General features: G+C 37.8%; 2 protein-coding genes across 4 annotated transcripts; one reads left to right on the top strand and one right to left on the bottom strand.

Moving 5' to 3' along the window:
• Window positions 1–148: 148 nt before the first annotated feature.
• LOC26529502 (synaptic vesicle glycoprotein 2C) lies at window positions 149–23,364 on the bottom strand. Of its 2 annotated transcripts, XM_015177494.3 has the most exons (11): window positions 23,251–23,364; window positions 22,266–22,647; window positions 21,678–21,799; window positions 20,786–20,885; window positions 20,484–20,622; window positions 20,222–20,418; window positions 20,047–20,166; window positions 19,641–19,774; window positions 641–800; window positions 456–583; window positions 149–355 (listed from the first exon to the last, which is right to left on the bottom strand). In XM_015177494.3, the coding sequence occupies exons 1-11, from the start codon at window positions 23,252–23,254 to the stop codon at window positions 300–302; spliced, it is 1,542 nt and encodes a 513-aa protein (XP_015032980.2). In that variant the 5' UTR covers window positions 23,255–23,364; the 3' UTR covers window positions 149–299. The 2 variants fall into 2 exon arrangements, with proteins under 2 accessions (XP_015032980.2, XP_023034607.1); XM_023178839.2 differs by lacking the exons at window positions 149–355; window positions 456–583; window positions 641–800 and having other exon boundaries at window positions 19,718–19,763.
• LOC6647290 (dynein beta chain, ciliary) lies at window positions 2,458–19,653 on the top strand. Of its 2 annotated transcripts, XM_002070594.3 has the most exons (27): window positions 2,458–3,209; window positions 3,932–4,084; window positions 4,158–4,611; window positions 4,679–4,961; window positions 5,025–5,290; window positions 5,354–5,805; window positions 5,864–7,440; window positions 7,731–8,003; window positions 8,258–8,287; window positions 8,425–10,175; window positions 10,235–10,472; window positions 10,530–11,242; window positions 11,494–11,846; window positions 11,940–12,763; window positions 12,845–13,206; window positions 13,282–13,438; window positions 13,493–14,842; window positions 14,901–15,070; window positions 15,138–15,635; window positions 15,694–16,204; window positions 16,268–16,438; window positions 16,501–16,817; window positions 16,873–17,287; window positions 17,347–18,348; window positions 18,409–18,557; window positions 18,854–18,986; window positions 19,169–19,653. In XM_002070594.3, exons 1-27 carry the CDS (start codon window positions 2,486–2,488, stop codon window positions 19,331–19,333), a joined length of 13,491 nt encoding a protein of 4,496 aa, XP_002070630.1. In that variant the 5' UTR covers window positions 2,458–2,485; the 3' UTR covers window positions 19,334–19,653. The 2 variants fall into 2 exon arrangements, with proteins under 2 accessions (XP_002070630.1, XP_046869451.1); XM_047013495.1 differs by lacking the exon at window positions 8,258–8,287.
• Window positions 23,365–24,716: the final 1,352 nt, after the last annotated feature.

Genomic DNA, 24,716 nt, shown 5'->3' with positions numbered 1-24,716 from the left:
ATGTTTTATGGTAAACTTAGTTTCTCTTTAACGACATAAAACTTGTGTCATTTCGACATGTAAGCTCCATATAATTTCTGAATTTAATACTTACTTAAGCCAATCGATTTTCATATTGCCATAAGAAAACATTTCAAATTACTTAATAGCCAAATGTAAATTTATTTTTGTTTTATAACTTACTAACAAATTGGGAATTGTATACACACTTTTCCAAGTCTACAATATTTTTAATTACAAAGGTATTGAATTTTAATATGAATTTATTAGTCCCATGGATTCTGTCAATGGTAAAATAATTAGTCCAAAGCCTCTGAACCAGTAGAGGGTAACATCCAGCATAAGAATGCGCTTACTATGAAAAAGAAAAGCAATAATTAGAAGAAAATTATCATTATATTAGAATACTTAAAGAAATACACGGGCTATAAATAAGTTTTTCGCTTTGTACTTACTAAACAACATTCCTGAGAAAACAATTATTGGAATTATACAATTCAGATCTATAAGAAATCCGAATATTAGATTCCCTAACAATGCTCCACCACGTCCAAATGTCATAGACATTGCAGCTGCCATTACTCTGCATAGAACATTTAATTAAATTGGCAAATTTCTACAAGAATATTAAATAACATACCTTAGATTTGTGGGAAATAAGTCTACCATTACACAATATACAGTACTGATACTTAGAGAAGTCAGGGCTTCAAAAATGCATGATAATATTAGATTCTCAAGAGAACTTCGAACAAAATATAGACCAATTGTAACAAATCCAGCTGCCGTTAAACTGAAAACTGAATAAACATATATAGAATTATAGTATATATATAAAAATAAGATTAATAGCTTATTAGTTGTAATACCAAACATTTGCAACAAGTCATTTCCCCAGGTGCATCAGGTGTTTTTTCCGTGCGCCTGCGTTTTGAAGTTGGTGTAAACTTTATGTGGTTACTAAGTATAGTGATATAAGCCAACTGTTTTAGCCAACTGTTGCTTCAATTGCAACAATTCTTTGCGTGACTAGAAATTTGCCCGTAGAAAGTTTTGTTACGGAAATAATTTGCATGTCAACTCAGAGAACTAAACTTAGTTTGGCTATGTGAATTTAATTTGTTGAAGCACGATTATTTTAAGCATTAAAATCTATTTAGAGGTTCATTCTCATGAGTTCAGAAATAAAACATTGGTTAAAACAAATATAGAACTGGGGCATATTAAGTTTCAGTTAATATTCGAATCCAATTTTAAGCTAGATAGTTCTATTTCTTTTCCCCGTTTCGGCCAATAGATTTAGAAAGGAATTGAGTTCAAAACTTCTTAAGAAATCTTAAAGAACTTTCCGTAGCAGTTGCCTTTTTCTTCATGCAGATGACATGCATATACAAAATTTCTTTAAAATTTTCAGTTAAGTTCTCCAATGATTTCCAAGCAAGCAGGTAATTTTTCTTGAGGTTTTTCCTAAGGATATATACAATTAGATCAGAGATAATAGAGAGCATTAATACAGAATGCTCGCTGCTTGTACTTAGTCCATTACTCCCCATTCTCTGAGACAATTGTTAACCTTGTCACAAATAAAACTCGCAGATAAAAGAAATGTTACAGATGTTTCGAAGACATGAATGAAAATAACACTTAACTTCTATATTATCACGAATAACATTCTTAATGCCATAAATTATTTCATCGTAATCATTAATTACATTAATTATATTGAACACTGAATTCAAATATCATTTGGCGCTTAATCAATCAATTAAGTGCGCAATTCAACAGTTTTGCAATGTCGAAAAACTTTCTGTTCGCAAAATAACAAATGGCGTGCAATTTGGCATTAAAGCCGTAACCAAAAATATATATAACAAAGCAACAATTGGCCAATAATATGGTAAACAAACTCAGACTCTGGGGGCTTTTGATTGGGGAAGGGTGGCTGGAAAATCAACAACTCCTTAGCAACCAAGTCCTTGCACGATCACTTGGGGAAAAGGACCCCAAATAAATACATAAATGTAAATGGAATTTAAAGTCAGTCGTGTCGCGGCAGCCAAGGTAAGAAGTCGTCTAAGCAAAATATAAGAAAAAAACTAACTTTTGTAAAAAAATTAATTAATATACATAGAAAAAAAACAAAAATTATATAAAAAATATAATATATAAAAACCAGAGATATAAATTTAAATATACATTGTTTGGCAACAAATACGTTCATTATTTTCAAGTGTTGTGAAGTTATATAAGAAGCTGTGGCAATTTATTGCATAATACTTAAAGAGTTCTAAAGGTTTCAAAGTTATATAACTTAAAAAAGTGAACGTTTTTAAAAGTTTGTTAACAATGCTTACGTAAAACGTAAAAATATATTGTTTGCTAGTTATGGATTTTTGTTTCATATTGATTATAGAGTTGTTACTGGTAACAAGGTCAACAAGAAAAAAACACACACACACAAACAAACTTCAGCCTCTATTGGCGCATGGAGCCCTCCACCAGCGCCGAGGCGGCTGCAGCCGCTGCCGGCGGCGGTCCGGATCCGCGTTTGGAGTTGATGGGTTCGTTTGTCATCAAATCGCTTAAATTGAAACCCGAGAAGTGGACACGAGTTATCACAGTGGAGGAACATAAGGGGATTATCAAAGAGTTTCTTGATCGCCCAACTCCAGTTGTCTTGATTATAATCCTGACACAAGCTGCCCAACTGGTGCCATCGACCACATTTCCCCTGTCGCAGCTAAAGAGCAAGGGTGTGTATTTTATAAAGCGCTATGCTGAGCCCGTTCCACGTGAGGATTGTGGAAATTATATAATCTATGGTGACTTGGCTACACGCACCATTGACCAGCTATCGGCTCTAGTTGAGGAAGTACTGGTGCCTCTTCTCTCCAATGAGGATAACTATCGCACTTGGCCTATTATGGTGGCCCAGGATGTGCAGAAACATGTGCATAGTCTGAAAAGTACAGTGCATCAGGTCAAGGGACAGGTTAGTGGTGAAACCATTTTGGCCATGCCCGTGGGTGTGGAGAAGATTGTAAAGGCCGCCAAGGAGCTGGTCGAGACGGAGCATTGTCAATTTGACTTGTATCTCAAGAGTGCCATCGAGGGTGTGGTTATTAAATGGGCCACCCAGATTCATGAGGTCATCAAGGAAAGCCCCTCAAATGCCTTTGCCAATGGACAGAATCCTACGCCCCATACAGGTGATTATGAAACATATTTGGGCCCTATGCAAATGGGAATCCATATGAGTCTTGATTATTTATTTTATTATTGATAAAATTTCAAGTACATGTCTTTGTAGTTGCAAAATATCCTAGCAACCCTTAGCAACATTGCATGTCATCAAAATTTGTTTTTTTTTTCTATCTGTTCACGAATGACATGGGCATGCAATATTTTCTCTGCAATAAGCATTTTTTCCTCCTATAAAGGATATTTTATTGCTTTTACAAGTTAACTTTTGGGTGACTTACTAACTTTGTACGGCAAATGATTGCAAAAAAGACAGGAAAGCTAAACAACATTTCATACATGGAAAGAAATGAAATCTTATTTAGGCAAATTCTCACAGTTTGCTATATATAGAGAGCAACGTGTTGGCTTTTATCATGTTGAAGCGTGTATACTCTTACTCTTTCTTAAGCCTTTTTACATACATATGTCACAGCGAAAAGTAAAGAGAAAATTACCTCCTAATAATGTATAAAACCTTTGTAGCTTGTAACTTTATTGTAATATAACTTTAAAAAAAAGTCGACCGACTTTTATTGAATATATTAAAGTTATAGTTTTAAAAATAGTTTTCTCAAACAAAGCTAGATAATTGGAGCCACAAACAAAAATTTAAAAAAAGAAGAGATTAGAAAAATTTAGCTGACTTCATCATTGGGTATTTTCTCTTCTTTTCTATCTCATACAACAGAATTTACATTTTGGAATAATCGTCTGAAGAACTTGTCATTTATCTACGACCAATTGCGTAATGAGCGCATTCGAGCCATGGCCCTTATACTCGAATACTCGGCAAGCGCCTACCATCCATGCTTTCAAACGCTCTTCAAGAATGTAGTCACAGGTAAGGCAGGTGGCATGCCACATATCGTAAGGCATATTTTTTTGCATGCCAATAAACACTTTCGATTGCGCAGCTCTTGCCGAAGCAAAGGACATAACACTCTATTTGAATCCATTGAAGCGACCGCTTAATCACCTGGAGGAGATTGATTTTGCCGAATGTAAACCCCTACTCATTCCCTTTATGAATATTGTCTGTACACTGTGGGGCAACTCGCGATACTATTGCCAGTCGTCGAAAATCACAGTGCTATTGCAGGAGATATGCAATTTGATAATACAACAGGCGAAAAGATATTTGGATCCATCATCAATATTTCATAGTGATATTGATGAGGCTATGCAACGTCTGACATTGTCCATACAGATATTAAAATTCTTTCGAGAGTTATTCGATTATTATAAGGAACGCTTGGGGACCTTCTTTAGGGAGCCTGAAGAACGACCACCGATTTTCTGGACTTTTCATCCAAATTCAGTTTTCAAACGCTTTAATGCTTTTCTAGAGCGTCTAACAACCATTCAATGGTAAGCTAACAATTCGAATAATAAACATGAAAATACTTTTAAAATTCTCTTATGATCTTTCGAAAAGGTTTTTCTTTACTGTGATTGAATTCCTGAAATTAGAGAAAGTTGAAATCGGAGGACTACGTGGTCGTCAGCTAAGCACACGTATTACGGATGTCTATGTGGAGTTTAATCAATATTTCACGGCTTTCGCTTCCAAAAGTTATGATGTCCTCGATCCCGATGACCATGAGTTCGATGAGGACTTTAAGGGATTTCAGACACGCATTCTTGAATTAGACATGAAGCTAGCTGCCATTTTGTGTCAGGCTTTTGATGATTGCCATAATTTGGAGAGCATTTTTAAGGTAAAGAATTTTATAAAATTCTCCTAAAAAAAAACTTATGCTATCTTTTTTTTTTTTCTGCAGCTTATAAGCATAGTGGGCAGTGTATTGGATCGTCCTAAAATTAAAGAAGAGTTTACTCAACGATATGCAGAAATCGTACGCATGTTGGACGAAGAGATGACCATGTGTGAAACCATCTATGAAAAACAAATAGAATCAAGTCGTGACGGTGAGAATCTATATCCGGACTATAATTGTCCGCCGGTGGCTGCCTTTATACGTTGGTGTCATCAACTGGAGATACGAATCACAGCACCTATTAAGAATTTTAAGGCACTGCAGCATGAGTAAGTCTTTGATTAATGAAATCCTAATTTATAAAAAAAACACTTCAATCTTCATTGCCACAGAATCACCAAGACGGAAAAATCATTGGAAATTGTTGTACGTTATGACGATTTAATGGTGAAACTGGGAGCTTGTAAGACTCAGTATTTTAATAACTGGTCTGCCCAATTGGCCGGTCAAATAGAGGAGAATCTAAAGAAATCACTAATAGCTCGCGATGGTCATAGTAATTCATTGATACTTAACTTTAGTACGGCTTTATTTTCAATTCTAAGGGAAGTTCATTATATGCAACAAATGAAAATTGATGGCATTCCCGAAATTGCTATTGAATTTGCCGAGAAGAGTGATATATTTCGCTCGTATACCCTAAATCTAGAGAAGACCATTGATTGGTATAACAGCATTCAGGAGGGCAGTTCACCAGTGGAACTTAGGCTCATTGAGCCCGAGATTAAGATGATTGATGGCCTGGTTAAAATTGGTGTGGAGCAACTTGTATGGAATTCATCAGGTGAGATTTTCTCTAAGACAATATGCAGATGAAATTAATATCGAAAAATCCCTTACAGATATTATGAGCTATCTGGATAAGCTGCGTCAACCCGTGGCTGCCTTACAAAATCGTATGGATCATACTCAAGGAAATCTGAGACAAATACGTAAAATTATGGGCGTCTGGGCGAAGCAACCATTATTTGAGCGTCGCGATTGTAAGAAGGATACAGTCCTTTCCATTGACGAACGTCCAGATCGTACGGCAAAACGTTATGCTGAGATACAGGCAGCTTCTACGGAAATTCATAAACTACTCAATGACAATATGCTGCAATTCGATATGGAGCAGAAGCAAAATGATGCCGTCTGGCTAAGCTATGTGGATTTTGTCGACAATATTGTATATGAAAATATATTGCATACAGTTGGCGTTAGTGTCGGCTATTTGGCGGAAAATATGGATCCGGATAATAATTACGCTCCGTTATTTGAGTCACGTTTGGAATTGGTGGAACCAAATTTGGTATTTGTACCGTCCCTGGAACCAGACGATCCCATGGGTTTCAATAATATGCTAATTGAACTTATGCGAGATATCATGAAGATGGGTTCCTTAATTAAGCGACTCAAGCCCAACGAGAAACGGAATTATGTGGAAATGATTAAGGAAAATCAAGACATTATCGATATGCGACGAGAGATACTCAATGGCGTGGATTTGGTAATGGAAGAAGCTTCACGCTTTTGTCGCCAATTCGAGCGTTACTCATATCTCTGGCTAGATGATCGTGAAGAATGCATGGAGTATTTTCTCGAATACGGACGTATGTTGGACCCAGATGAAATTGATTTAATACTTATTAACGATCCAAATCAACCGCCGCCTGTCCCCTGTCAGCCGACAATTGAAGCGTTTCGCGAACAAATTGATAACTATGAATCGCTATTCAATGAGATTGAAGACATTGCCCCGTTTCAAATATTCAGCGCCTGGTTTCAAGTGGATGTGAGACCTTTTCGGCAGGCCCTATTGAATACGGTTTGCAAATGGGGAAATATGTTCAAAGAACATTTGGTTACCACGGTTACCTCCAGTCTGATGAATCTATCGAAATTTATACGAAAAGCCGATGAGGGCTTACTGCAAACGGTTAAGGAGAAGGATTACGAAGGCTTGGTCAGCATAATGGCCTATCTGATGCAGGTGAAGGAAAGGACAGCGAAAACCGATGAGATGTTCGAGCCCATGCAAGAGACCATACAATTACTTAAATACTATGACATGGATATACCAGAGGAAGTGAATGTTCTGTTACAGGAACTGCCCGAACAATGGGCAAATACGAAAAAAATTGCCAGTACAGTGAAGCAACAGGTGTCTCCTCTGCAGGCCACTGAAGTGGTTAGCATTCGGAATAAGATTGCCTTGTTCGAGACGCATATTCAACTGTTTCGAGAGGTTTTCAAACACTACGATTTCTTTCGATTTGATTGTTATAAACCATATTTGCTAATGGATCGCATCAATGATGATATGTTTTTGTGTGAAACTGAAATGCGAGATATTCAGGAATCTGGTAGCTTATTTGAGGTTAATATACCGGAATTCAAGGTTCTCAAACAATGCCGCAAAGAACTGCGCATGCTAAAGGTATTTCACTCTCTCTCATTTTATTCCACTAACTATTTACCTAATTTTTGTAATTATCTAGCTAGAAACTCTTTTTATATCTGCATGTTTTTTAATCAACCAAAATTTATATATAACTATATATATATTGCATGCCATGCGGATTTTTGAGCTTTTACTTTACTTTTTTTCCCTCCCTCAAAAGCGTTTCTCTTTTTTAATCCATTTACTATTCTAATCTAATACCAGATTGTCGCACTCTATTACCATATGACTAACGATTTCTATATTCTTTTCACATTGATCTGTAGCAACTTTGGGATTATGTTAATATTGTACAAACTAGCATCGATGATTGGAAGACAACACCGTGGCGTAAAGTCGATGTGGAGAATATGGATATTGAATGCAAGAAATTTGCCAAGGATATACGTCTCTTGGATAAGGAGATGAGAGCTTGGGATACATTTATCAATTTAGAATCAACTGTCAAGAATATGTTGACTTCGCTGCGAGCTGTGGGAGAACTACAGAATCCAGCCATCAGAGAGCGTCATTGGAATCAACTTATGAACTCAACCAAGGTCTATTTAATGATGATTTTAATTTAACCCTTGTACATACATACATACATACATACATATATAAACCTTAATTTGGCTTATTGTAAATAATTAATTTAAAAATCTTTTCTGCCAACCTGCACTACCTGAGCTTGGATGCTCGATTGTATAGCAAATTTATTATCCAAACTATTTAATCATTTCTGTTTACCGAAACAAAATCATTTCTTTTCGGTCTTACCTGTACAGTTCTTGTAAATACCATTTCATTGCAGAGTTTGGCCGCCTTGCCTAAAGAAGTTACCGTAAGTGGTTTGTCCATCACCCCAAAAGTAGTCTAGTTAGTCTCTTTAGCTTAGTAAACAATAGTAGTAGATCCTATCTTGATCTTGATTAGTTTTGTGATCTACAATATTTGCCAATCCAATTCTCCAATTCACAGGTAAAGTTTATTATGGATCATGAGACGACATTGGCTGAACTTTTGGGACTTAATCTACATGAATGCGAGGAGGAAGTGAAAAATATTGTGGACAAGGCTGTTAAGGAAATGTCAATGGAGAAGATTTTAAGAGATTTAAATACCACTTGGTCGGCTATGGAATTTGATCATGAGCTGCATCCACGCACTGGCTGTAATCTCCTAAAGGCATCGGAAGAACTCATAGAGACGCTTGAAGATAATCAGGTTTGCCTACAGAATTTAATAACATCCAAGTACATCGCCCATTTCCTCGAAGAAGTGTCAACTTGGCAAAATAAACTGATGATCGCCGACCAAGTTATTTCGGTTTGGTTTGAGGTACAACGCACTTGGACCCATCTTGAGAGTATCTTCATGAGTTCGGAAGACATACGCAAACAGCTCCCCGTCGACTCGGTTCGGTTCGATAATATTGATGCTGAGTTTCGCATCCTGATGGACGAAATGTCCGTTTCGTCCAATGTGGTAGCATCTACCAATCGATCAGGGCTGATCGAACGTCTGGAGCATTTGCAAAAGGAGCTTACGCTATGTGAAAAGGCACTGGCAGAGTACTTGGAAACGAAACGTTTGGCTTTTCCTCGTTTCTACTTTGTGTCATCGGCCGATCTGCTGGACGTCCTCAGCAATGGCATTCAACCGGAAATGGTGACCAAGCATCTGACGAAACTTTTCGATTCGATAGCGCGCCTGAAATTTAATCGTGACGATGCCAATGAAATTGAGACAGCATCGGGCATGTACGCCAAGGATGGTGAATATGTGGAATTCAATGAATTGGCCAGTATTCGGGGTCCGGTCGAGGTGTGGCTCAATCGCATACAGGCCGCCATGCGTGCCAGTTTAAGACATTATGTGACGGAGGCTGTTATAGCTTACGAGGAAAAGCAACGGGAACAATGGTTGTTCGATTATCCTGCCCAGGTGTCCCTATGCGGTTCACAAATCTGGTGGTCAACGGAGGTGAATATTGCCTTTGGTCGTTTGGAAGAGGGTTACGATAATGCCATCAAGGATTATTACAAGAAACAAATCTCACAACTCAGTCTACTCATAACACTTCTGCTGGGCGAGCTTAGCAAAGGCGATCGTCAGAAAATAATGACGATATGCACAATTGATGTGCATTCGAGAGATGTGGTCGCCAAGATGATTCAGGCCAAACTGGATTCGGGTTCAGCATTTATGTGGCAGTCCCAGCTAAGACATCGTTTCGATGATGTGGACAAAGATTGTTTTGCCAATATTTGCGACGCTGAGTTCAGGTATTGCCATGAATATTTAGGAAATACGCCACGCCTGGTTATAACGCCGCTCACAGATCGCTGTTATATCACCCTGACACAATCGCTTCATCTAGTCATGGGCGGGGCTCCTGCTGGTCCCGCTGGTACGGGCAAAACGGAGACAACTAAGGATTTGGGGCGGGCCATTGGTATTATGGTGTATGTGTTTAATTGTTCCGAACAAATGGATTATCAATCGTGTGGCAACATATATAAGGGCCTTGCCCAGACTGGAGCCTGGGGCTGTTTTGATGAATTCAATCGCATCACAGTGGAAGTTCTTTCCGTGGTGGCTGTACAGGTTAAATCTGTGCAAGATGCCATTCGAGACAAGAAGGAGAAATTCAATTTCATGGGCGAAATGATCACCTGTGTCCCCACTGTTGGTGTCTTTATAACCATGAATCCTGGTTATGCTGGCCGGTAAGATATTTGTTTGATATCAGTCACAATTCAACTTATTCCTTTCTTATTTTAACTAGAACTGAGTTACCAGAAAATCTGAAAGCCCTCTTTCGCCCTTGTGCCATGGTGGTACCTGATTTTGAACTCATCTGTGAGATTATGCTGGTGGCAGAAGGATTTCAGGATGCCCGTGTATTGGCGCGCAAATTCATTACCCTCTACACACTCTGCAAGGAATTGCTATCTAAACAGGATCACTACGATTGGGGTCTAAGGGCCATTAAGTCTGTACTTGTAGTCGCTGGATCTCTTAAGGTAGATAAGGTTCCGGACTTCTATGGATTGATTAATTACATTTTGGCTTGATTGTAGCGCGGAGATCCTGGTCGTCCGGAAGAAGAGGTTCTTATGCGTGCCTTGCGTGACTTTAATATACCGAAAATTATCACCGATGACATGCCGGTGTTTATGGGGCTCATCAGCGATCTATTTCCCGCTTTAGATGTGCCGCGCAAACGTGATCAGGACTTTGAACGCACCGTAAAACAAGCTGCCTCCGATTTGCTACTACAACCAGAAGATAATTTTATTTTGAAAGTGGTGCAACTGGAGGAACTGTTGGAGGTACGTCACTCCGTGTTCATTGTTGGCAACGCGGGCACTGGCAAAACACAAGTGTGGAAGACGCTGCTGCGCACCTATCAGAATATCAAACGGAAGCCTATATTCAATGACTTGAATCCAAAAGCGGTGACCAATGATGAACTCTTCGGCATTATCAACCCGGCGACACGCGAATGGAAAGACGGGCTGTTCTCGGTATTAATGCGGGATCAGGCAAACCTGACAAACGATCAACCGAAATGGATAGTGCTCGATGGTGATATCGATCCCATGTGGATTGAAAGTCTAAATACCGTTATGGATGATAATAAAGTATTAACATTGGCTAGCAATGAGCGCATTGCGTTGACACCTTCGATGCGTTTGCTATTCGAGATCTCGAACCTGAGAACAGCCACACCGGCAACCGTATCCAGGGCTGGCATATTGTACATAAATCCCCAGGACTTGGGTTGGAATCCGTATGTAACACAAATTTTTTGGAGCTAGCAGAAAGTGAAATTAATGAAAGTTGCCCCCAGAAGTATGCAATGCAGATGGATTAGAATATTGTCTAAGAGAGAAAGTTTTTTAGTCTTTTCCACTGCCTACTGCATTTTTTAGGGGACCATTTTTTGAAATTTCACCTCCTAGATCCACCACCTATATGCCAAATATATGTATGTCCTTTTTTTATACTGTATAAGGTTATTTTCCATTTATATGTTTCTAGCTATGTAACCAGTTGGGTTGAAACGCGCAAAATTCCTGCCGAAAAGTCCAATTTGGTCATGTTATTCGACAAGTACATTCCGCCTTCACTGGAGACGATACGCGTGCGTTTCAAAAAAATCACGCCTGTCCCGGAGATGGCACATATACAAATGTTGTGCCATCTGCTCAACAGTTTTCTAATACCAGCAAACACTCCAGCCGATTGTCCCAAAGAATGGCACGAGTTATATTTTGTTTTTGCCTGTATTTGGGCGTTCGGTTCGGCTATGTTTCAGGATCAAGCCATTGATTATCGTGTCGAATTCAGCAAATGGTGGGTAAATGAGTTCAAAACTGTTAAGTTTCCGCCAGGTGAGTAAACACAACCACTAAACTCAAATTGCCATAAGTTATTCCATTCCCCAACCAACCAACCACCCAACCAAACACACCCACAATATCTAGGCGGAACAGTTTTCGATTACTTTCTGGATAGCGAGACAAAGACATTTTTACCCTGGACCGAGAAGATACCCAAATTTGAACTGGATGGCGATCTACCGTTGCAGGCTGTTATAGTGCACACCTCTGAGTCGATACGCCTGCGTTACTTTCTAGATCTCCTAATGGATAAGAAGCACCCGGTGATGCTAGTTGGAAATGCTGGCTGTGGCAAAACCGTACTGGTCAACGAGAAGCTTCAATCGCTTTCTGAGAATTACGCTGTCACTGCAATACCATTCAATTTCTATACAACGTCCGAGATGTTGCAAAAGATACTTGAGAAACCGCTGGAAAAGAAAGCGGGACGCAACTACGGACCGCCCGGTAATAAGTTACTCTGCTATTTTGTCGACGATATCAATATGCCTGAAGTGGATTGCTATGGAACAGTACAGCCCCATACACTGATGCGTCAACATTTGGACTATGGTCATTGGTATGATCGCAATAAATTGACTCTAAAGGATATACACAATTGTCAGTATGTGGCATGCATGAATCCAACCTCGGGAAGCTTTACAGTAAATCCACGCTTACAGCGACATTTTTGTGTACTAGCTGTAAGTTTTCCAGGACCGGAATCAATTACCCATATGTACTCATCGATATTGGCCCAACATTTTGCCAATGCCGAACAGAAATTTAATCCAATTGTGACGCGAATGACACCGAATATTGTTGCGGCCACTTTAGCCCTGCACAATAAGTGTCTACAAGTATTCCTGCCTACGGCAATTAAATCGCATTATATATTTAATCTTCGGGATATCAGTAATGTGTTCCAGGTAGGTATTCACCCATTACCGTATACTTTCAAATTGGTGTATAAACTCTTAAGTTAATCCTTCATCTATTTACGTTTGCAGGGCTTACTGTTCAGTTCAACGGAGTGCTTAACGGGCTCAACAGATCTTATACGTTTGTGGCAACATGAGACACAACGCGTTTACTCCGATAAGCTAACTGACGATAAGGATATCGATAGCTTTATCAAAATGCAGCATGACATTGTCAAGAAGTCATTCGAAGAAATTGACGAATCCGTTATATTCGACAAGCCGAATATTTACTGTCATTTCGCTGGAGGAATTGGTGATCCTAAGTACATGCCCATCAAGGGTTGGCCTGAGCTTCACAAACTCCTTCAGGAAGCAATGTCATCGTATAATGATCTAGTCGCTGCCATGAATCTGGTGTTGTTCGAGGATGCGATGATGCATGTTTGCAGGTAGAATCTGATCTACAAATATTACATATTTTCAAGACTTTTAAAATCTTCAAATCGGGTTCTTTTTATTTGCAGAATCAATCGCATTTTAGAATCACCGCGTGGCAGCGCTTTATTGGTTGGTGTTGGTGGCAGTGGCAAACAGTCTCTAGCGCGCTTGGCAGCATTCATATCCAGCTTGGAGGTCGTGCAGATTCAGCTGAAGAAGGGCTATGGAGTTAACGATCTGAAGGTTGGTTTGTCCAGTGAGCGAAAGATATACTATTTAAAAAATGTATAATTATAGAACGAATTTTCTGGATTGTATCTGAAAGCGGGTCTTAAAAATGTCGGTATTATGTTTCTGATGACGGATGCCCAAATACCCAGCGAGGATTTTCTTGTCCTAATTAATGATATGTTAGCCACTGGCGAGATTCCAGATCTATTTCCGGACGACGAAATCGAGAATATCATCGCTGGAGTGCGCAATGAGGTCAAAGGTGCGGGACTGGTTGATACGCGGGAAAACTGTTGGAAATTCTTCATCGATCGTGTGCGCAAACAGCTCAAAATAGTTCTGTGCTTTTCACCAGTGGGTTCAACATTGCGTGTTCGGTCGAGAAAATTCCCTGCCATCATCAATGCAACGTCCATCAATTGGTTCCACGAATGGCCTCAAGAAGCGCTTATTTCCGTCGCCATGAATTTCTTGGCCCAGAATGTGGTTCTGCCCGAGACTCATCGCGATTCGGTGGCCAAATTTATGGCCTATGTCCATACATCTGTGAACACGACATCCAAAGTATATTTACAAAATGAGCGTAGATACAATTATACAACACCAAAGAGTTATCTTGAGCAGATAAATCTATATCTCAAGCTGCTTAATCATAAGCACAATGATCTGCAAAGCAAAATAGAACGTCTAGAGAATGGTCTAGAGAAATTACGTTCCACAGCTTTGCAAGTGGCTGACTTGAAGGTCAAATTGGCCGTTCAAGAGGTAGAGCTAAAGGAGAAAAATGAAGCAGCCGATGCTCTAATCGAAATTGTAGGCATTGAAACGGAGAAAGTGCAAAGAGAGAAAGCCGTAGCTGATGAGGAGGAAATGAAGGTTGCTTTGATAGCCGACGAAGTGACCAAAAAACAACGTGACTGCGAGGAAGATCTGCTAAAGGCAGAGCCAGCCCTATTGGCCGCCCAAGAGGCTCTAAATACCCTGAATAAGGCTAACTTGACCGAGCTAAAGAGTTTCGGTTCGCCTCCGGGAGCTGTTACGAATGTAACGGCTGCTGTAATGGTTCTACTATCACCTGGAGGCAAACTGCCCAAAGATCGCAGCTGGAAGGCAGCTAAAATTGCAATGGCAAAGGTTGATACATTTTTGGATTCACTCATCAACTATGACAAGGAGAATATACATCCAGAAATAACCAAAGCTATACAGCCTTATCTCAAGGATCCCGAATTCGAGCCAGAATTCGTACGTTCCAAGTCAGGAGCTGCAGCTGGCCTGTGTGCTTGGGTTATCAATATCGTAAAGTTCTATGAAGTATATTGTGATGTCGAGCCAAAACGTAAGGCTCTGGCAGCTGCCAATGCTGAGCTGGCTGCCGCCCAAGACAAATTAGCGGGCATTAAACGCAAAGTGGCGGTAAGTAATACATGAAAATCATATACAATTAGATCAAGTGACCATGTTTCACCTTTAGGGTCTCGAGGAACAACTGGCTAAGCTAACGGCCGATTTTGAGAAAGCCACAGCAGATAAATTACGCTGCCAACAGGAAGCGGATGCCACTCAGGCCACTATAGCATTGGCTAACCGCCTAGTTGGTGGTTTGGCCAGTGAAAATGTACGCTGGGCTGAAGCAGTCAATAAGTAGGTCATAGGGTGTGGTTTTCATTTTGGATTAGGGATTAATCAGTTTGTTCTTTTTGTCTTGTAGCTTCGTCAAGCAGGGTATTACTTTACCCGGCGATATACTACTCATTACCGCCTTCATTTCCTATGTTGGCTGTTTCACGAAGGGTTTTCGCATCGATCTACTAATGAAGATGTGGACACCCTTTCTGAAAAGCATTGACCCACCCATACCTACAACTGAAAATTTAGATCCATTATCGTTGCTAACAGACGATACAACGATAGCCATATGGACAAATGAGGGACTGCCCAGTGACCGCATGTCCATTGAGAATGCCACGATTCTCTCAAATTCTGACCGCTGGCCCCTGATGATAGATCCGCAATTGCAGGGCGTCAAGTGGATAAAACAAAAATATGGTGAAGAGCTTAAGGTGATACGTTTGGGTCAACGTAGCTACTTGGATATTATAGAGAAGTCAATTAATGCGGGTAGCACAGTCTTAATTGAGAACATCGATGAGAATTTGGACCCAGTTTTGGATTCTCTACTTGGCCGAAATCTAATCAAGAAGGGCAAGTAAGTAAAATGCCCTAATTAAGTTTTGAGTCCAGATTTTAATCTTATATTTTGATAGGGCCATCAAAATCGGAGATAAAGAAATCGAGTACAACTCTAACTTCCGTCTGATTCTTCACACAAAACTTGCTAATCCCCACTATAAACCCGAAATGCAGGCACAGACCACACTTATTAATTTTACCGTTACACGTGATGGCTTAGAGGATCAATTGCTGGCCGAAGTGGTGAAGGCCGAACGACCCGATCTGGAGGAGTTAAAGGCTGAATTAACAAAACAACAAAACGATTTTAAAATTATGCTAAAGAAACTAGAGGATGATTTGCTTTCTCGTTTATCGTCAGCTGGCGAGAATATTTTAGGTGACACCGCTTTAGTTGAGAATCTGGAGACGACCAAAAGCACGGCATCGGAAATTGAACAAAAGGTGGCTGAGGCAAAGATTACATCGAAAGAAATTGACAAGGCTAGAGAATACTATCGACCAGCGGCGGCAAGGGCCAGTCTACTCTACTTTATTCTAAACGAATTGAACACAATTAATCCAATCTATCAGTTCTCCCTGAAGGTAAGTGTATTGTCTCTCCCTTTGTGTTTTAAAAATCTAACATATTTCAATATCCATTTTTAGGCGTTTAGTGTAGTGTTCCAAAAGGCCATAGCCAAGGCTGAACCGGGCGAAACATTGGATTTGCGTGTCTCCAATCTGATCGATTGTATAACGTATTCGGTGTTTCAGTATACTTCGCGTGGTCTTTTTGAATGCGACAAGCTTATCTTTGCATCACAAATGACTTTTCAGGTAATGAATATTTCGTTTGAAACTTTCGTTCAAATTATTCATTTGAATATTTTTCTTGGCAGATTTTACTTATGAACGAGGAGATTACATCCGCGGAACTCGACTTCTTGCTCCGCTTCCCGATCAAGCCACATGTAACAAGTCCTGTGGATTTTTTAACAAATCAATCGTGGGGCGGAATTTGCAGTCTGGCGTCCAAAGATGAATTTCGGAACCTCGATCGTGATATTGAGACCTCGTCGAAGCGTTGGAAGAAACTTGTCGAATCGGAACTCCCGGAGAAAGAGAAATTCCCTCAGGAATGGAAGAATAAGACAGCCTTGCAACGTTTATGCATGATCAGGGCATTGAGGCCAGATCGTATGACATATGCATTGGCGTAAGTATGACAGACTAGTGAGTATGAAAAAATTCTTTAAATGCCAAACTATTAGTGATTTTATTGAGGAGAAACTTGGATCCAAATATGTGGAGAGTCGGGCTATGGAGTTTGCCAAATCCTACGAGGAAGCTAGCCCATCCACACCAATCTTTTTCATACTCTCGCCTGGCGTTAATCCTTTAAAGGATGTTGAGGCGTTAGGCAAACAAATGGGTTTCACCATGGATCTAGGGAATTTTCATAATGTATCTTTGGGACAGGGTCAGGAGGCCATTGCCGAGGCGGCTATGGATACGGCGGCCAAAAATGGCCATTGGGTGGTTTTACAGAATATCCATTTGGTGAGAAAGTGGTTGCCTGTTTTGGAAAAGAAACTAGAGTACTATGCAGAGGATTCCCATCCTGATTATCGCATGTTTTTGAGTGCGGAACCAGCTTCAACACCCTCAGCTCACATAATACCTCAGGTAAGTCCACGTGAAACCTATCAAAGAGCCAAATATTAATACCTTCTTCCATGATGCAGGGTATCTTAGAGTCGTCGATTAAGATCACCAACGAACCGCCAACTGGTATGCTGGCCAATCTTCACAAAGCTTTGGATAACTTTACGCAGGAAACTCTGGAAATGTCTGGCAAAGAAGCCGAATTTAAGGCCATACTTTTTTCGCTCTGCTATTTCCATGCAGTCGTGGCAGAACGTCGCAAATTCGGACCACAGGGATGGAATAAGATCTACCCATTCAATGTGGGAGATTTGAATATTTCCGTATCGGTTTTATACAATTACTTGGAAAATAACTCAAAGGTCCCGTTCGAGGATCTTCGTTATCTCTTTGGCGAAATTATGTATGGTGGTCACATAACCGATGACTGGGACAGACGTTTATGCATCACGTATTTGGAGGAGTATATGCAACCGGATCTGGTAGATGGGGAACTCTTCTTGGCCCCATCGTTTCCTGCCCCACCAAACACTGATTATCTGGGCTACCACACCTATGTGGATGAAGTGTTGCCAGCCGAATCACCATATCTCTATGGACTGCATCCGAATGCAGAGATTGGTTTCCTAACCACACGGGCGGAAACAATTTTTCGAACTGTCTTTGAAATGCAACCCCGTGATGCCGGAGCTGGCGGTGGGACAACAGTGACACGCGAGGATAAGGTCAAGCAAATTGTTGACGAAATAATTGAGAAGCTACCGGAGGAATTTAACATGATCGAGATTATGAACAAGGTGGAGGAGCGCACACCGTATGTGATAGTGGCCTTTCAGGAATGCGAGCGGATGAACTTCCTCACCAGCGAAATGAAGCGCAGCCTGAAGGAATTGGACTTGGGCCTAAAGGGTGAATTGACCATTACATCGGATATGGAAGTTCTGGAAAATTCACTGTTTTTGGATCAAGTACCACCGATTTGGACACAACGTGCGTATCCCTCGCTCTTGGGTCTCAATAATTGGTTTATTGATTTATGTCTCCGCCTGAGGGAGCTGGAAACCTGGTCCACTGACTTTGTGGTTTGTATTTTCAATGATATAACCAACAATTCCTTTAAATACAACTATCCCTCCTTGCAGTTACCCTCATGCGTTTGGTTGGCCGGCTTTTTCAATCCTCAATCTTTACTCACAGCTATTATGCAAAGCACTGCACGTCGGAACGATTTACCCCTGGATAAGATGTGTCTGCAATGCGATGTCACCAAAAAGCAAAAGGAGGAGTTCACGTAAATATACCTCAAAAGCAAACCTAAATACATTTTAGGTTATTGAATATTATTGAACAAATTCTGCCTCTGTTTAAACTTAAAGGTTTAAATTGGTAAGGAAAACCTACATTAGATTTCCTCTCATTTCTTGACTTTAAAATTATTTTAAATTAGTAAAAATTAATATTTTAAGTTGATATTAAATAATGCCTTAGAGAAGTATTTACAATAACATTCATAACAAATTTTCTAGAACCCTCAAAGAGCTTTAGTAAATATACTAACACACTTTAAAAAAAATTTTCTAATAATAGAACTGCGCCCCGAGATGGTTGTTGTGTACATGGAATTTTTATGGAAGGTGCCAGATGGGATATACAGCAGGGTATAATAATGGAATCCCGACTTAAGGAGCTTTATCCATCAATGCCCGTTATTAATATTCGTGTAAGTTCAAAATTTCTTACAAATTTTTATATTCTATGTTTAAATAACAATTTAAGAAAATTTCTAAAACCATAGCAGCATATATACTAAAAATTCCGGCTATTTCGATCAGATAATCATACTTATAATTTAGAAATACATAAAAAAAAAGTATAGAGGATTTGTTTTGTCTTATTTTGCAGGCTATTACCCAAGATAAGCAAGACTTGAGAAACATGTACGAGTGTCCTGTATATAAGACTCGAACCCGTGGTCCTACGACATATGTTTCGAATTTGAATCTAAAGACTAAAGATAAGCCTGGCAAATGGATATTGGCTGGCGTCGCTTTACTATTACAAACATAAATTAGATTAAACTGATTTTGACTTTGAAAACTCTCAAATTACTTAACTTTATCTAATTTTTCAGTAGAATAACATTAGTAGTATTTTGAAATTTAGTAGAATGTATAGTAAAATGTAATTTCTTCTTTAAAATCTAAGCACGTTTCTTTTTCCCAAAAATAAATTCACAAATTTTTGTAGACTTGCCTTAGGCGCACTAGCATAAAGCAAATCAAAAAGAAAAATATTCAATATTTTTGTTTCTGTTGTGAATGGAATTTTTCCGCTTATTAATTAAAATCGATTCAAAAAGTTGTTGTATACATACCCAGAAAGAATTTGACTCCAAGTCTGTGTACACAGAGTGGTAACCAGAAGCTTGTCGGTATGCAGGCCAAACCGATGATGATTGTGTGAAGGAAAACTTGCTGATCGATTGCCGAATCACATCCTACAAAGGAACTGAGTATGTATTTCATTAACAAAGTAAACAAATCTAATAACATTAATTTTATAATTCTCTAAATTTTACTTTTTTAAAACGGAAATACTCCAAATATCCTAAATTTATACTCATTGCTTAATCTTATCTTGATTATTAACTATTATTAATGTAAACCCAATCATTACAAAATTTGGATTGTTTTTCATGATACATATATGACCTGCAATATTTACAACCTTTTCTAACAATTTATCATACCCTTTCAGAGTTTATTAATTAAAATACTTACGAGTTAGTTACCACAATTGATGAAACATCACAAACAGATGCTGATTTCCCTGGATAAGCTTTCTCATAATCATCAAATCTTTGAAACAGTTCTGGAAACCAAACCATTAATGTGTAATAGCTGTAAAAATAAGTAAAAATAAAATAATGTTTATGAATTTTAATTATTTGCATACCTTGTGGTAAGACAGAATTGTATTCCACATGTTATAAATGTGTTCTTCAAATAGGGTTTCTTGCATAGCGTTTTGGTTTGAGTCCAAATCTCTAATAATAATAATTTAAGCTCATTAGGTTTTCGAAACCGTAAACTGCGAACACTTTTTTCGCCAGCTCTTTGAATGGTACGATCGGGTTCCCGAAGACTAGTACACTATGAAAGGAAAAGTCAGTAGATAAATTACAACAAATAGATTTCAAGGATTTACAAAATCTTACAGGATAGTCTTCTCGCCGATTTCCCGTATTCTTAACATACATATAGACAAGAATATCCAACGCCTTTTCCGATTCACCATGTTCAAGAAGAAATTTTGGACTTTCGGGAAAAGCAAATAACCACATACCCAGAAGAAGACTGAAATTACAATTGATTCAATCAAATTAAATAAAAAATGTAGGAGGCAGAGATACTACAACTAAATTTAAGCAGATAAATGTGACCATAATTAATCCAGTTGAGAAAAATGAGGTACCTATTTCTATACATATAACTTACATGATTCCAATTATTGCATTACCTGGGAACAGCGCACATTGCTACGAATAAATTCCAGCTATGATAATTAAATGACCCAGATCCAATATTAATCTTCAACGGTATCACGCCCCAGGCAATACCTATAAATGATATATTATTAAATTGAATATTATTTTTGGTCAGTTATGCATTTTAAACGAACAGCGATCAAAAAATAAAAAGTTCAATTTTCGAATATATAGAGTATAGTGCAGTTAAAAAGCCTTTCAGAATAAGCAGATATATAAATTTTACTATAAGCTTCAGTTTTAACCAGATTTTGAGACGAAAAATGTGTAAAAGTTTTGATTACGTTTGCCAATATAATATTTGAAGGTACAAAGAAATCGCACTGATCTAAGATCATATATATTTCATATTAAAAAGTTATTACCGCAGTTCTACCCTTAGGAAACAGCGTGCAGCAGTAAGAAATAAAGTAAGTATGAACTATGTAGACAAATATTGACTTGTATATACTTACATAATTAATTCAAATCTTTTTATTTTATATCCAGCAATGTATTCGGTATGGATTTTTACTGGCTTCTGCAATTATTGGTCGTCAATTTTATATTCGTTTTACATTGACTACAAGAGAAATTGGACGAAATTAATCAAAGCAAAATCATTTACATATTTCGCTTGAGAGACTACTAAATCAAGTGCACTTTTCGTACAAGTTTTTGAAAAGTATTTAATTGAAAAACATAATTGTATTTATTTATTTGTTATTGACAAACTTTTCTGCTTGTTCCCAATTGCAATATAACGGCACTATAATTGGTATTTTAAATCAAAATAATCTACTATTGGATAGCTTAAGGTCTAGCCAAAATATTTTATATAAATTGTAATAATTTGTATGTAAAGTTATTTAAAAGTACACAAACCTGGCAAGAGAATTATTCCAAAAGTCCAAAAAAGTTCCATCCAACATAAGATTTTTTCTCTGTATTTTGTTGGCTGAAATTCTCCAAGATATGGAAAAACAATTCCCATTGTACCTGCCACACTGCAAATTGAAAAATATATTATATTTATATATATGCATAAATTTATTGTGACCATTGTGAAAATAAGAATTAAATGGGAAACTGTGTTGCCAAATCGACCTTTTTGTCGTTAAATTTGGCCTTTTTTCAAAACACTAATGGGCGGCGAGTGTTACATCAGCTTTATTTCTAGCTTTTTTTCAACATATAGATTTTTAAAGTATCGTAATCTGCCAATAATGCAGTCAGACAAAACGTTATCATAATAAACGTGAAATTATAGTCTTTAATTAAATTAAATTATGTAGCCAGACAGAACTTTCGATCTGGCCATATGTACATATAAGCTAATGACACAAGAAGCTGTGCAATATTTAGAACACCCTCAAATGAAGAATGAAATATAACTTTATGAGAATGATATTTATTAAATAAAATGAAAAAATAAACATTTTTGTAGGTATAAAAAACATTCAGAAATCTTACTTGAAACCATTGATAAAGCGTATAAACATAAATATTATGTAGAGTGGGGCAAATGATGATATTAGTCCAAAGATTCCATCAGCCAGTAATGTTGCAATTAATACAATGCGACGTCCTTTTGTGTCGGCCAAACAACCCCAAAAATATGAACCAATTAACATTCCCAGCATTGGTGAGGCCGAAAGCCAACCCTTGTCTCTGGAAGTCATCTCGAAATCACAAGTTGCCGATGGAAGAACAAAGGATATGATGGTCACGCCAATGGCGGTATTCATGTAGATCAGTCCGCATATTGTTAGCAAAAGTAAATGAAATTTGCCAAATCCAGTTTGCAGCAGAGCATTTTCATAGTCGCTGGCTAAATTTTCAAGAAAATCAAGGCCTATAAAAAATAAAGAAGTAAAAACGCTTTGCTTTAAAAAAGGGAATGGTCATTTGTGGCAAAGTGGTCTAATTTTTAGTAATTGACAGTAGTAGCTCCTGTTCAAGGATATGTGCAAAAACGTGTGTGTGCAAAAATGGCTAAAAATGGAATGTTAACACGACTCTATTTTATGCCCATGACCTTTAGTACTAACTGCTCTGACACGTGGGTCAACTATCGACCCACAGTTAATGTTAGTTATCCTTCAGTTTACTTTTTGCCACGATTCTTTGTCCTGACGCGTGATATTTAATGGTGTAGGTGTGTGTGTGTGTGTGTGTATTCCATACAGGTCATTTTACTCGTCAGTATCCCCTACCATTTCGCCTATCTATTGAAGTGTCCCTGGATAAAGCGAGGCAGTGTCTCACGTATTATACTCTTTCTCTTACTTTTCTCCTGACAGCCTATCGAGCGATTATTAATTACTTAGTATGTTATGATGAACCATGACAAGATGTCTGGATCTAGCTAACTACCAAGTGCAAAATGTCTTTATAATTTAGTAATTTAATTAATATTTAATATGTGTGTGTAATTTTATTGATATCATTTACTTACTCATCCTGTGTCTTGAGTTTGATAGCTCCCTCGAAGTTCTGCGCAATTTGTTTTATACGTCGTAATTAATTTTATATCGGTTGACATATGCGATGCGATATATTACGCTGTCTTCTAGTTTGGTTTGGTATTATTTGTATTTTTTAGCAAGTATTTGTAGTTAGATATATCACAATATTTATTATATATGTATATGTATATACTTATGTATTTAATCTTGTTGTGTAATTGGATTAATTATTTATTAAATGCAATTACATCAATATGAAACAATAAAGATGCATTTTAATAAATTTGCTTCTTTAAAGAGTCCATGCAAATTATTAAATTAGTTTTTCTTGCAATTTCTTTATCACTTTTGAACAGGGCACTAATACACAATAGGTCACACAAATAGGAGCACTAAAACATTAAAGTGTATATGTTTAACTTTAAAAACTTGATCAAGTAATTTTTTTTAGAGCATGCTAACGACTTAAATGTTCACAAACAAATGCCATTAAAGGTTGCAGGATATTTGCTGTAATACAAATATAACAAATTATTGTTATAGTAAGACGTAATTTTACTTAATTTGTATCATTTGGGGTGAAAGAACAGTAAAGTTTATAGATTATGAAGGACAAGGACATGCACCATAAATTCATCTATATATACGACACTTAAATATTATATACACACATACGAATTTTTATTGTAATTTACTATAAATTTTAATATAAATTGTTGATATTAATTATTGATCCTTTGATTATTTTCGAATGTTTCTTCTACGCGTATTTTTCAACAATGCTGATTATGTGTTTATATGTATTTATGTAAACAAAATAAAACAACAACAAAACAAATTAACAGGAACACAAAACGCATATCTGCGGTCCTTCGCGTGACATAGTGAACTGAAGGGAAAATGCTGTTTGTCCAAGTCTCTCTATATATGTATGTATGTATGTAAGTTGACGGTCAAATGTTAGACCCAAACAGGCATTTTGTCATTGCTGGGTTGGGCTTCACGGACATTCGATATTAAAACGAGCTTGGCTCTTTATATCTGTATATGTGTACATATACATACATACTTCTTCACACACAATGACGACCACCCTACATAGAAACAAGGTGTGTACATGTGAACATATTCAACTTATGGATTCATTCCTGTTAATAAACTAAGCATTTTTCTTGGTGACATCCTAGGCGTATATCCTTATGAGAGGATATCCTTGAAGGAGCCCCTCTAATGATGACTTATAGACTTGCAGGAAATGAAAAATCGATTATATTTTTCCTTCTCTCAAAATACCACACAAGTTGTCTTCTTATTGCCATATTCTTTAATCAGAGACGCTATTTTGTAATAATTAAGAAATTATATTATTTAGCTTGAGGTTAATATACCATATACGTAAGCACGTATAATATTTATGGCAATTTCAATGCTAATTTTCTGCCTCGTTAAAAAATAC

Source organism: Drosophila willistoni, chromosome 3R (genome assembly GCF_018902025.1).
Source record: "Drosophila willistoni isolate 14030-0811.24 chromosome 3R, UCI_dwil_1.1, whole genome shotgun sequence".
Taxonomy (NCBI): Eukaryota; Metazoa; Arthropoda; class Insecta; order Diptera; family Drosophilidae; genus Drosophila; species Drosophila willistoni.
Note: the sequence above shows the minus strand (reverse complement) of the source record. Positions and strands in the feature narration are given on the sequence as shown.